The sequence below is a fragment of the Lygodium microphyllum genome, chromosome 6 (genome assembly GCF_053477565.2).
Source record: "Lygodium microphyllum isolate KBCC chromosome 6, Lygodium_microphyllum_v1.1.10, whole genome shotgun sequence".
Taxonomy (NCBI): Eukaryota; Viridiplantae; Streptophyta; class Polypodiopsida; order Schizaeales; family Lygodiaceae; genus Lygodium; species Lygodium microphyllum.
The window spans coordinates 107367826-107381360 of NC_141140.1; the positions used below are offsets into that span (position 1 = coordinate 107367826).

The 13535-nt window shown below is 39.0% G+C and overlaps 1 protein-coding gene across 2 annotated transcripts; it reads left to right on the plus strand.

Moving 5' to 3' along the window:
• Positions 1-5815: 5815 nt before the first annotated feature.
• LOC148034934 (antifungal protein ginkbilobin-like protein) lies at positions 5816-6857 on the plus strand. Of its 2 annotated transcripts, none has more exons than XM_087679877.1 (2): positions 5816-5967; positions 6082-6857. In XM_087679877.1, the coding sequence occupies exons 1-2, from the start codon at positions 5919-5921 to the stop codon at positions 6579-6581; spliced, it is 549 nt and encodes a 182-aa protein (XP_087536003.1). In that variant the 5' UTR covers positions 5816-5918; the 3' UTR covers positions 6582-6857. The 2 variants fall into 2 exon arrangements, with proteins under 2 accessions (XP_087536003.1, XP_087536004.1); XM_087679878.1 differs by having other exon boundaries at positions 5879-5967; positions 6086-6857.
• The last annotated feature ends 6678 nt before the right edge of the window (positions 6858-13535 follow it).

Here is a 13535-nt window from a genome sequence, read left to right on the forward strand (position 1 = left end):
CATCTGAACATCAGCAACACCTTTACATAGCAGAGACTCTACATGCGTCCTTGCGCATGAAGAGTAGGCAGAAATGGCACACTCACATCCATACAAGCTCCCATGCATGTGAATAATGGTGAATAAAATGAGGGATGAAGATCCAAAGGCAACCACCGCAAGGCATATGCCTACCGAAGGTGGAAAAGGAAGGTGTGTTGTAGGTACAAGGGGGGGTGGAAAATATGGGTTTGTTCTTAACGGGAGAAACGAGAAAATTTTGTTTGTTGTGTATGGGGGAGAACAGGCTTAGTGGGTGGAAAGGGGAGCTAATGTTTCTCTACTTGCAATATGCTGAAAATCAGGCTTAAGTGACTTTATATATGCAATCCACTGTACCATGGAAATATCAGGAGTTGAGCAATTTACTTTCATGCCCAATAGAGATAGACAATCAGTCTCTACCACTACATGAGCTCCCATAAAATACTCCCTATCACACTTAAGGGATGTACGCACTACACCCCAAAGCTCTCTTTTGACTTGAGAATACCCCCGTTGCCATTCATTGAGGACCTTTGCTCCAAACCGAATGGCATACCTATTCCCATCAACATCATCCTGACCGACTGCCCAACCAATGCTGCCAACCAACCAATGCCAATTGGGATTGTATACACTGTGAGAATAATAGGCTACCCATTCTCATAATTTGCTCTATTTAGTGTTGGGACTAAAATCAATAAGCTCTTTAACTTCTAAACTGCCTTCGTATGCTATTTACCACACTAAAAATTTTTCCCTTTTCTCAAGAGTTGATATAAACTTTCAGTCACATGAGCAAAATGCGGAATCCATATAAAGTAAAAGACACATGCACCCAAAAATCTTGTCACCTCGGATACATTCAAACATGTCTCCCACATCTTGCTTATGGCGTCAATCTTTATTGGTGAGGGCTTTCTCCCATATGGTCCACACATATGTCCAACAACTAATACTTCCTCCACTCCAAAAACTGACTTTTCTCCTAACAGAGTCAAATGCACTTTTTCAAGATGGCTCAAAATCTTGTCACAATCAGCAATATGACCAGCCACAAATCTTCTACATCCATGCTCATTCAATTCTTCATTCTTCTCATAGATATCACATCCTTTGATCAATACATCATCAAGAAAGGGTAAGGTCAACTGAGGAATATGCTCCCTCAAAACTTTATGCATAGCATTCATCATATGTGCTACTAAATTGGTTGCTCCTTGTGGAAGCGTACACATCCTAACCAATCCAAGTGGTATCTTCATGGTAGTGATATTCCGTCTTTCTAATGCAAGCTGGAATTGATCATATCCTGAATATAAATCTTCCATAGAGTAAATTGCCTTACCTGCAAATGCTTTTGCAAATTCATCCATATCAAGCCTACATATTTCTTTTCAGCCGTGCACATGGCCGAAATATTCTTAAAATTGCCAAGACTACATGATGTCCATTCCTGCAATCTAGACACAAATACGGTTTTCCCTTTTCTTGGTGGAGGAATAATTATCTTTCTAGAGACACTACCATAGCCTCCACTTACAACATTGCTGTCTAAAAACCCTTAAACTCTCATGCATTAGGTGGCATGGGATTATCCCATAGCTTATCTCGATTGTGGGGATGATTCACACAAATAGTGAGAAACTATACCACCTTTGTATTGTCTTTACAATGAACCCCAGTATATGAAGAACCATCATCCAAGGATTTTGTTTCCAGCCTTGATTCCGAAATATAGGGCTATCCCAAAATCACCAGATAACTACATGAATCTTGCACAAAAAAATGATATTCGTCCCTAACATCTCCAATAGTCATGGGTACATTCGGACAAGCCGCATAAAGATCCCTTGATGAATTGTTTGCTTCCCGCATGCGCCATCCCGGATCTACACATCAATCAGCCAACCTCCATTCTCATGCAAGTTGTGTGACATAGCATTGAATTTCGAACCATGATCCAAGAGAGATATGCAAGGTATCTCTCTTTCTCCCACTTTAACAATTGTCTCTATTGTAGCACGAGCCCAATGCGATCGTAAATAATAACTGATTGGAATAAAATGAGCATCTTATTCTTCATGTGCTTGTGGATCGACATCCCCACTATACATAGCCTTCTCTCTATGCTTAGTGCTTCCTATAATATCATTTTTAGCCACATAAGCTTAGTTTCTACACTCTCATTTAGCCCATTTTCAATATCAGTCTGCTCCAAATAAGCATTACATGCATCATCATATTACCTTTGAAGATGTTTCTCCATGTCTTTGTCAACCTGCATTAATGCTTGCAAAACTTCACCATCAAATTGTCTTTTTCGTTTAAGCATATCAATGATTGCATCATGAAATTCATGCTTTACGATTCCAAGAACTTCGCCAAGTGTGAATTCCACTCTACTACTAAGTATGCGATCTTCCAAGACCTTTTTAAGGTTTGTGGCAGTCTCAAGATCCGATTGTAACCTGTAACCGCGGCTGCTTGCCCCTTTTCTTTCTTTCTTGTTTCTTCTCTTGAGATGCATCCTCCATAACATGCTCAGCTATGGCTTTTTCAGACTCTTTCTACTACTCCATTTTACTTCGTGTTATGCGTTTAGATGGGCCTAAAGAGGAAGGACCAGCAGTGTCCTCATCTCTTCTTCTCTTTTCTTTCACAAGAGCTTCTTGATTATGAGCCTCAACCAAATAAGCATAGGCCAAAAATAAATCCACTAGTGCACTCCATCCTGTTCTCCCTCGTATACTCTGACTTGCATCAACCAATTTAGACTTTGTTGTTTTTCCATTTTTCATGCAATCTAATGCTTGGATCTAAATGTGAGATTTTGCTTCAGTCATGCCTTCTTTATGACCTTCATCAGTCCTTTCAATTCTAAACCCATATGTGGCTACATCTATCGCAACAAATGCTATCCTTGTAGCCATCTCTTCCAACCTCTTCTGCATGCCACCATTTTCAAAATTTGGCTCTATTGGAAGACGAGTTTCCGTTGCATGTATTTTGCCATCTTTCCAAAAGACTAACCTTTTTGCTTCTACTTCACGATAAGCAGTACATCTCACTTTGCATGCTGTAAACTATCATACCAAATGCATCTCCTCTTGTATCCTTCTCTATATGGCCTTTGGGCTATTGCCTGACCCTTCTCTTCTACCTTGACATCCAAGTTTTCGACCTTTGCATTGATTTCTGTCAAATGCAGCCTTGAATCATGTATGCCTTTGATTAATTCATCCACAGCATCACCTTTAAGAGCCGGACCAACATGTATAGCCAATGTTTTTGCCATAGCCATAGGCTCCTTGGCTGCAATTTTAGCCTCCTTATGAGCACTGGTAGGTGTGGTGCTTGTACCCCATCTTTATTTCATCCGCTCTCTGGTTACCAACATATGCAATGCCTTAGTTACATTAGCCCAATCTGATTTCAGCCTTGTTTTAGAAGAGACATCTTCGAAACAATCAGTTAGCTTCTCCTACAAGATAGGATCTGTAGCCTTCAGAAACAAATCAATTTTCAGACTCTCCAATGATTGCTGCTCATTGGCATCCAACTGCGCATATCGACTTTCAAATTTAGGAGTAAAGCTGTAGTAGCCAACCCTTTATTGGGCTTTTCAATCCAATCTATAAATGTATTTTTAGTTATCAATCCTGCATCTTCCAAGAAAAACTCTTCTCTCAAAGCTTTCTTAAAAGCTTCCCAATCAGCATCTCTTCTATGTAACTCATCAATCCGATCATGCAATGTATGCATGGCCAAACGGGAGAAATACTGACTCCATGCATATTGCGGTACCCCACGAAACAACATCTTTTCTTCATACAATTGCATGAAGGCTGAAATATTTTGACCCTTAAACTGCTTCAATTCTTGTCCCACTGCTTACAATGCATTCACAGCTAAGGAATCAATTCTTTCTGCTTCCTGCCGAGTTTGCATCTGTTGTTGTAACGACAATTACTGTTGTTGTTGTTGTTGCTGCAACAAAGCAATCATTTGTTGTGAAACATCACCACCACTTGAAGTGGCAGAATTCCCCATCTTTACATACATGCTGCCAACTTTAATATCTGGTTTACCACTGTGGAGCGTTTGGGGTTGAAAGTCTACCACAAGGTAAGAGATAGCATGGTAAAGGGAGATTCAAGGAGAGGAGTAGATGGAAGAGAAGGGACTCAAAGGAATAGAAGATGTAGAAGAATACTCACAGAGGTGAAGTCTATCAATTTATTTTTGCATTATGAGAATATAAATTCTTGTAGACAAAAACTGCATAAAATAATAACTTCCTTTATGTTGCTCAGACCACCGATCTGATGCTTCCATTGGCTCTAAAAGGGGGGTAAAATACTAGGAAACCTGGCCAAAATTATGCCAGATCACTCCTTCATCTCCCAGTTCAAAGTGTTGTTCATTGCTTGAAAACTGCGATCACATATCGCGCGATTTTGCCAATCCTTCTTTTTATATAAAATCCTCCTAAAATGGCTAAAAGCTTTATGCTTTCTTTTACATGTCATCCTATTTTAGAAGTTATCTCCAGCTTTTTGATATTTACAAGAGATAATATCTAAAATATCAAAAATTGACTAAACTTGTCAAAAAATCTAGTATTTTTGAATCATCCACACTACGAACACTGACATTAATGACTAATATGGCATTCACTCTATAGATCAATAAGAAAGCCGTATTAGAGTTTTTCACACTATGACCGCATAGCGGCATGAAAAAAAAAAGATTAGGACTCACAACTCAAGTATTCAAGCATGCAAGTCATCTAACCCTAGTTAATCCAAATGTGGGTAGGTAGATTACTAACCAGTGTCCATGTGGATAGGTAAGAAGACAAAGTTCTGCATTTTACTTGTTGTGAACAAGTCTAAGGATGGAAGCAAACAAGTAGACTCATTCGCTATCATAGTTGGTGGGCTTAATAACAACCTTATCCACTTCTAAACTCTACTCATGCTCTCAAGAAAATTGATAATGAAGCTCAATCAATCTCATGCAAGCTACCAATGAATCAATAATGCACAACATTGTTCCCACAAAATCATAGGATTACATATTTTAATGTTCAAGAGTTGTGGGAAGGTGTATGTGTGTGGGTGGGTGTGTGTGTGTGTGAAATAAAGGTTGATAAGTAAATCTCTCTTTTCTTCCAAATAATAGATTGTTTAGAACTCCCTGTGGGTTACATGTGCAAACTTATGGCTTTCCTTTTTATTTCTTAAGTCTAACACACTACCTAATGTAGGAACTATCCATTATGACCCAATAGTAGCCGTTTTAGAATGTGGCACATTGTAATTCATCTTTTAGCTTGTTTTGAGTCAACTTGTGATGCTTTTGACTTCATTGCTTAAGTTTGTTGATTAGGTTGATGACGTGTGGCTTTGGTGGATGGGAACACCTTAGATGGATGAACATAAAATGCATTCTAGTATCGAGGGAATTTTGAGTGAACTTTTCTACTTATTAGGATAAGTGGGCGTGCATGGGTTGGGTATTTTACCAAAAGAAGAACGCACTTGAGATTGATTCCCTTTCCTTTTTCACAGAATTCGGAAAACCTTGTGTGGTGGATCATTTACTTATTGCTCCTTGAAAAGTTTACCCTGATCTTCTTTTGAAAGGTGATTTTCGCCGTCGCACCGAATTGAGCCCATCCTTGATATTCAGAAAGGTTAAAAAAACGGGACCCGTAGTCACTAGTGCTCTCTGAGGAAAAGAAAAGAAACAAATTAAAGAAGGAAGCAAATGATGGAGCTGACTAGTTGGCTCCAACGCACTTGGGCGAAGCTGGGAAAAGCACGTGTTTTCCACATCGCGGCGGCTGGAGACTTAGAGTTAGCTCTATAAAACGGGTAAAAGGTGGAGCAATGGCCGTAGTAAAAGATTTCCGATCAAGCTGCTCTGTGTCTGTCTGTGGTAAGTGTCTAGGGTGGTTATGCAGGCGCTCTCTCTGTCTCTGTCTCTGTCTCTCTCTCTCTCACATATTGAAGTTATAGTAATTACTTGTGTACTGATCTCGACTGCATGCAGGAAGATCCTCATCACTAACATTCGAAAGCATGGCCACGCATAATCTTGGGCGCAAGTACGCAGTACAGCTTCTGCTGCTGGTAGTCCTGATGAATATCGCATATTTATCATTATCGGCTTCGGGGGCGCCAGGCGTCGCGGCCGACTCGGCCGGCTCGACACAGGCTTACAACGACCAGGTGGTGGTGGCGGCTTCGTGCAGTCCGAAGCCGATACCGCAGGGGAGCGCATACTGGGGCCACGTGGGGGCGCTGCTGGCCTACCTGGTGCAGGAGGCCCCCTACACCGATCACCTCTCCCTGAAAGCCCGCTACGGCGGAGGGAACGCGCCCGCCTTTGGCCTTGCCACCTGCTCCGCCTCTGCCTCCCCTTCCAATTGCCAGTCCTGCCTCCAGGCCCTCTCTTCCGACATCTGGCGCATCTGCAATAGCGCTCTCGCTGCTCGTGTGCAGTACAAGGACTGCTACCTCGGCTATGCCGACTATAACTTCTCCAGCTAATTCATATTATGGAGTCACTGACGTATACGACCCAGCTTTTTACACACCTGCCGACCGCGCGCGCATACACTTTACTCGCATAGAACCCCACTAGTACTCTCTCGAGTCTCTCCCTCTCCCTCTCCCTCTCCCTCTCCCTCTCCCTCCTCGTCCTCGTCCTCGTCCTCCTCTTCTCATAATATACCCCCAAAATAATCACTCCCATATGTTATGTTGTAAAGAAAATAAACGGGCGTTCCCTCCACATGAATTGACTCCAAGAGAGTTACCTCATAAGAGTTTCCTATCCCAAGCTTTTCTTCTTTTAAATTCCTCATAATTAATAACTAGGCGCTCCGCGCCTAAACTCAGCCCGGCGGCGCTTCGCGTCGGGGTGAGCGCAATTTTTGCGAGCGGGGGCAGGTGCTGGACGCGTGGCATCCGCCCCGCGTTCTCTTTTTATCTTGTGGGGGAGGTGGGGGCTGCCACGCGGCACTTGCCCCCCACCTCTCGTTAACTAATAATAAAGATTATAAGTTTATTAGATAATTTTTAAATAAATTACTATATGTTTTGATGAATTACATATATAATCTTTTGATAAATTTATCTTATTTATAATTGTTATCTTGAAAAATCTAAGATTTAATTCTATATATATAATCATTACATAATCATATAATACAAAAATTTAGAATGTATTTCACATATTCTAATATAAAAAAATTCAATTGGATATTTATATATCTTTTTAAACAATTAACTTTTATTTAAAAAATTATTAATAAAAATGATGTATTAAATGAAAAAAAATATAATATTGTATATAAAATGTTCATTTAATAAACTTATTATTATTTTATTATACATTTTTACAGCTTATTCTATAATTAGAATGATAATATGAAACCAAAAAACCATACCTTATAATCCAATAAGCATATTTCAATCCAAAAAGATTTAATTTATATCAAACATATAGAGTCTAAAAAACCAAAATGATATTATGAGAGTTTGTTATCTAATTATACTGCTATAAATGTTCAACTTCTAATAGACCTAATACATACTATTTCAACACATTCGCTAAATAGATATACTGTTAGGGACAACAATCAACAGTGGAAGATCTAGCATTTATAAAAGAACTACCAGTCAATATGAAGTGGTGCATAATCAAAAAACTTTGGGAGATTTGGTCAATGAAAGTTCATATAGACAATAAAAATTGGGATTTTTGCATAAAATATTTTACAATAATATATGTGGGACTCTTTATGCATAAACAATCTACTATTCAATCAATGAGTGACTTATTGAAAGCTAGTGGATCATGTTATATTTACAACCTCCATCATTGAAATGGTTAAGAGCTTTTATTACTATAATGGTGATGCAACAAAGAACTTGAAGAGATGAATTTCAAAGACTTTACAAATCACTTTCTTGCTTTTTGCTATAACGTAAAAGTCAAATTTAGTGACTTGGATAAACAAGAAGTTGAATCTTATTTTAATAATACACATGTATACATATGTTTGTCTATGTTACCAATGAGTGTATCACAAAAATTTCATAGAGTGTAGAATTTTAGACATAGTGAAAATAAGATAAAGTTTTTCAATAATCTTGGCTACATTATATTTTATATGAAATGCATGAGAGGTGCTATGAAACAATATCAATAAAAGGAATATACATTGGGGCTTTGTAGTATACTAATGTTTACTTTATGCCACATTTACTTAAGAAACTTGGAAGATTGGAAATTTTTCCAAATCAAGGAACTAAGAACATGGCGAGGGGGTGACGTTGTTACTTGCAAAATCACTTGAAGACACAAGTTAGTGAGAACTAAAATGTATCAATAGGTTGTCGATTTCAAGGTATCATCTTGGTTATCCTCTTCACATCATGTGGATAATACTTGATTTAAAGCTAAGAAAGGAAGACATAATTCTTGTGGTATACAACAATTGCCTTTTTTCTCTAAATGTGAATTGATCCAATTGTTGTTGCAAATAAGTGTTGTCGTGCCGCTATGCACACATCGTGTGAAAAACTCTAGAGTGAGGCTTCCTTATAGATCTAGAGAGCCAATGCCACTTTAGGCATTAGTGTTACTGTCCATGGTTCAAACATATTAGATTTTTGGATAAGTTTTAGCCAAATTTTTATATTATCTCTTGTAAAAATCCATAAAACTGTAGACAACTTCTAGATTAGGATAACATGTAAAATAAAACATGTAGCTTTAAACTATTTTGAGGGGATTTTATGTAAAAAGAAAGATTAGCGAAATCACGCAATGCGCGATTGTTGTTCTCAGGTAGTGAACAACACTCTGAAGTGGGAGATGAAGAGGGAGTGATTTGGCAGAATTTTGGCCAAGCATGTTGGTATTCTACCTCCCTTTCGGAGCCAATGAAAGCATTGGATTGGCGATTTGAGTAGCATATAGGAAGGTATTATTTTATATACGTTTTTATCTACAAGAGTTTTATCTTCCCATAATGCACGAATAAACTGATAGGCTTTATTTCTGTTAGTATTCTTCTACATTTTCTATTTCTTTCTAGGAGTATTCTTCTATGTCTTCTATTTCTTTGAACCCCCTCTTTTCAGTCTACTCCTCTCTCTGAATCTCCCTTCACCCTGTTGTCTCTTACCCCTGTGCTAGACTTTCGTGTAATATCTCCGCACAATAAAAGTTAGTTGGTTGGTTCGAAAGTTAGCTAGTCAATTAATAAGTTAGTAAGTTTACTAACTAAAGACTAATTAAGGTAAAAACTAACTAACATTAATTATTAATAATTTTTATTTAATTAAAAATATTTTATTTAGAAAAATCAAGAGTCGTAAATTCGATATTTTTCTTGGATTGGTAAGAACCGTAGCCACCCTTCACGTAAATTACAACGTGAACGAGACTTATGAGTTATATTAATCACTAGGTTAATGTGTATAGTTGGATGGTCCCAAAATATTAGATTTTGGGCAAAACTAGTATATTTTAGATATTTTAGATATTATCCTAAAACAAGATATGGAGATTATTAGAACTGGATGTCATTTAACAAAAAAAGACAAGTGATATTTTAGTTAGTTTGGAGATTTTATAAAAAGAAAAAATAAAGAGAGGATTTGCGAAATTGCGCGCGCCGCGATCGCAGTACACAGGCAGTGGACATCACTTTGAACAGAGAAAAGAAGAAGGAGTGAACTAAAAGCTTTCTAATCAAGTGTCTTGGGGTTTTACCCCCCTTTCAGAGCCAATGCAAGCATCAGATTTATGATCTGAGCATCAGATCATTGATCTTTCCAAGATCCACCTCCACAAAGAGCTCCACTTCTCAACCACAAGCCCTCTTCTCTAATTCACTATAAATATGAGCCATGGGAGAGGCATAAAAAAGCATAAGGAGACCTCGAGAGGCTGCGAGAGAGAGGTAGAGAGAAGGATACCCCTTCAAGAGATTGTGAGGAAGAGCTTGAAAGAGAGCTTGAGAGAGAGAGAGAAAGAAGAGTCTCCCCGAGAGGCTGCAAGGAAGAGAATTAGTTCAATTCCCTCTATCTCGATCCTCGACTTAACCATCTTCTCTTACGCTCTCCCATCTTGAATCTATTCCGCCTTCTTAATCTCTTGAGTCTACTTGCGGACGATGGCCTCCAAGCGAAGAATGTCGCGTGTGGATGACAATCCTACAACCAGCAAACAAGGCTTCGGACAAAGGCATCACTGTCAATCCAACTGCAGTTTTGGTCGTAAGTAAATGTATTTTCAAATTGATAGATGCTTGCTTTGATTCTTGTATGAGATACGTTAGGCCCCATACTATGATGCATGAATATAGGTCATGGTAAAGGTTAAATTTCATCTCACCTACTCGAAAGAGGGAGTTTGTGAAGTGCATATATCAAGGGAAGATAATTGCACCTAGTTACATATGACTTATTTGCTGGTAGAGAAATTACAAGGAAGAATTAGTCAAGGGTTACAAATAGCATAATTACTAAAAGAATATGACATTGAGAATCGTGAATAGAAAGTACTAGTTTAAAGTTTAAATACTTCAAAAGTACTTAGCCTAAGAGCCCAAATATTTAGAAAATCTAGATTCTAGCTCAATGATAAGGCCTATTGGAGTCTAATTACTTGAGATCATCTCGCACTTACTTTATCAAGTATTTACACATTATGTTTATAACATGTTTGATATATGAGGATAATTTTCTAGTTGCCTCATGACTTGACTAAGAGCTAGTACAAGAAATGAATCATAAGGGTTAAAACTAATATGTCTTGAGTTCCGTCCGATAACGATGACTTTTTGCAATCCAAATCCAAGGTTGGATTATCAATCAAGGTAAGTGACCTATAGAGCTTACATCATGAAAAGTGTTTGAACCCTTAACATATGCCCTAGCCGAAGGAAGGAAGTGTTAAGAAACATTTTTGCATAGTATTGCTCTTAGATCCCAAGGGGGAGAGCAAATATACGATGGGAAATATTATATCATCTACTCTTGCATTGCTTTGGAAAGAATGCAATTGGTTTTGTTGATTGATCGAACAATATCCTAAATGTTTTTACATTCAATTGGTTGTTAGTTGTTATTTAAATGATTATTCTAAGTGCTTGTGATTTACGGTAAATGCATGGTAAGGGTCTGTGATGACAAGTCGCCATGGGAATAAAGGAATGTTTTCTTGGAAAATGATATTAGGTTGAATGCCTTGTTTGTGCTTGATTCTAAAACGATTTAATTAAGGAAGGATATATTGCACGGGTGGATCACCTCTATGATCACACCGCGTATTAACCCGAGAGGGCACTGCTCGATTCATGGGCCGAACGTCGAGTGGTGAAACGGTCAACCACGGGAATGATGTTTCGCTCCTAGACAGCTTGCGGGTCAGTTGGAGATCTGGACACCCCTTGCTAGGTCTAGAATGGAGTTGAAGACCTCCGTGGCCCCCAACATCTGGGCATGTTGGGAGATCCTATTTTAGATAAAGGATTGAGTTTGTGGTGCCATGTGAATTGGACCAGTTACTTCTACAGGGCAGAAGGGATACTTCTGTTGGACAGAAGTGATTCATAATTTCTCTTGTATGGGCGGGAGACAAAGATTAACTTGAAGATAAGTTAAGGAACTTGTTTGAACTTGTTTGTCAATAGATTGCTTTGCTTCATTTTCGTGTCTGTGCTATGAGTTATGCGAATGAACCCTGTTCCCTAAAAGGCTTAATTAATGAAGCTGACTTTAAGTGTCGCACATAAATGTGGTAGGACCTAATTAGAAAACTAAAGCTATTAAGGGAAGCGAGTGGGCGAAACCCCCGACGGGTCCGTCCTACGGTAGGGTGGTCCCAGATAACTGGGAGGCTTCTCACAAGTTTTTAACGTTATTCAACCTTTAGGTATTGATAGTTAGAACCCAATTCATGCCGTTTTAGGGGACAGGAATGGGAGTATGCCCTATGGGCAGAGAGGTTGAGCAGCACATCCCTCTCGTTTCCCATTCTCTTTGAACCAAGTGTGACATGGGTCTGCTTCGGATTGGGTATCTCTGCGTAAAGTAGGATGTCCAAAACGTGACGCTAGAATGCTAACAGGAGACCTTGACAACTAGGAACCCGAATTTCAGGTCGATCCTAGTGGGTTCAGTCGTGAACGTTCCGTTGCAAGGCGGATTTGAGAAACCCTAGGCGATAAAGCTCGGAACATTCCTTGGAGTGACGAGCTGCGACGCTTAGATTCGGTTCTTGATAAACCACTAAAAGGTGCCTGGGAAGCCGATGGGCGATACCTTACAGTTGGTATCAGAGCGAAATTTTGTAATGATGTCACAACTCTATAGAAACAGAATTTGTATCCTTTTTCATTAATTTGTCTATATAATGATTTATTAAATTTATTTCCTTTGCACTAATTAGATATAAAGAAAAGTGCATTGGAGCTGGCCACTGATGAGTGGTCACAGGTTATGGTGGACCCACACGGTGGGCTAGAGAAAAGATAGTTCACACTTCCACCTATATGACCCAATTGGGCGCCTGTGACTAGAACTCACGCATATCAGGGTTAGACTCGCACACAGAAAGGATTGATGCCTTGAAGTGTGGGCTAGATCCACCAGAACAGATAGTTACAATCAACAAGATGGCATGATCATGAAATCTTGTATAATGTGCATGTGTGGGCTGAAAGCTTGAAATGCACATTTCTTTGTATAGGAAAGTTACATGAAGATTCGGATACCATTTTTGCGATGTACACGGAAAAAGCTTTCATATGATACCCATATTGGGGGGGTCCCTAAATTTTAGGAATTAGCCTAAAAATGCTAGTCCTAAAAAATAGGGATGTCATTCTAAAAATAGTAAGTTCTGTACTCTGACTGTGCTTACTAAATTTGGTTGTTTCTATTCTTGACAGTATTCAACCCAAAAAGGAAGGCCATAGAGAAGAGACAAGTGTCAAGACACTTGTCACACAAGTTTCCAAGTGTCCCACCACTTGTCACATCTCATGACATGTGGCTGGACACTTGTCTTGTGCTACTCCACTTTCCCCTTTTGTACTAGCTCTCCCCTCTCCTATAAATAAGAGCTCGTTTTTCTTCATTCAACATCATTTCTCTTTGCTGTAAACTCATGAACACCACCCACAGATAGCCAGAAACTAGCCCCATCCATCCCCATCATCATCCCCCACTTCTCCATTATCAAATTCCTCCATATTCCCTCTTCTATCACTGTTTTTTTTACAAGACAGCAAGCCTGTAAATTCATTACAGCACCTCTTTCTCGAGCTCTTTCTTCCATTTTAGCTACAAGAAGTAAGCCCTATCCATGTACTGCTGATCAACGATGGAGAAAGGCTGAATTTCCCTTTTTCTTCTCTCATATTGTAAAGAAATCAGTTCTTATCATTGCATAATAGATAATGCATGTGTGTTTGTACATCT

What these genes read in the sequence shown, in the direction of transcription:
- LOC148034934 (XM_087679877.1), top strand. Translation starts at nt 5,919, where the DNA reads ATGGCCGTAGTAAAAGATTTCCGATCAAGCTGCTCTGTGTCTGTCTGT. An exon ending in CTGCTCTGTGTCTGTCTGTG is followed by an intron (nt 5,968 to 6,081) that starts GTAAGTGTCTAG and finishes GACTGCATGCAG; the next exon opens with GAAGATCCTCATCACTAACA.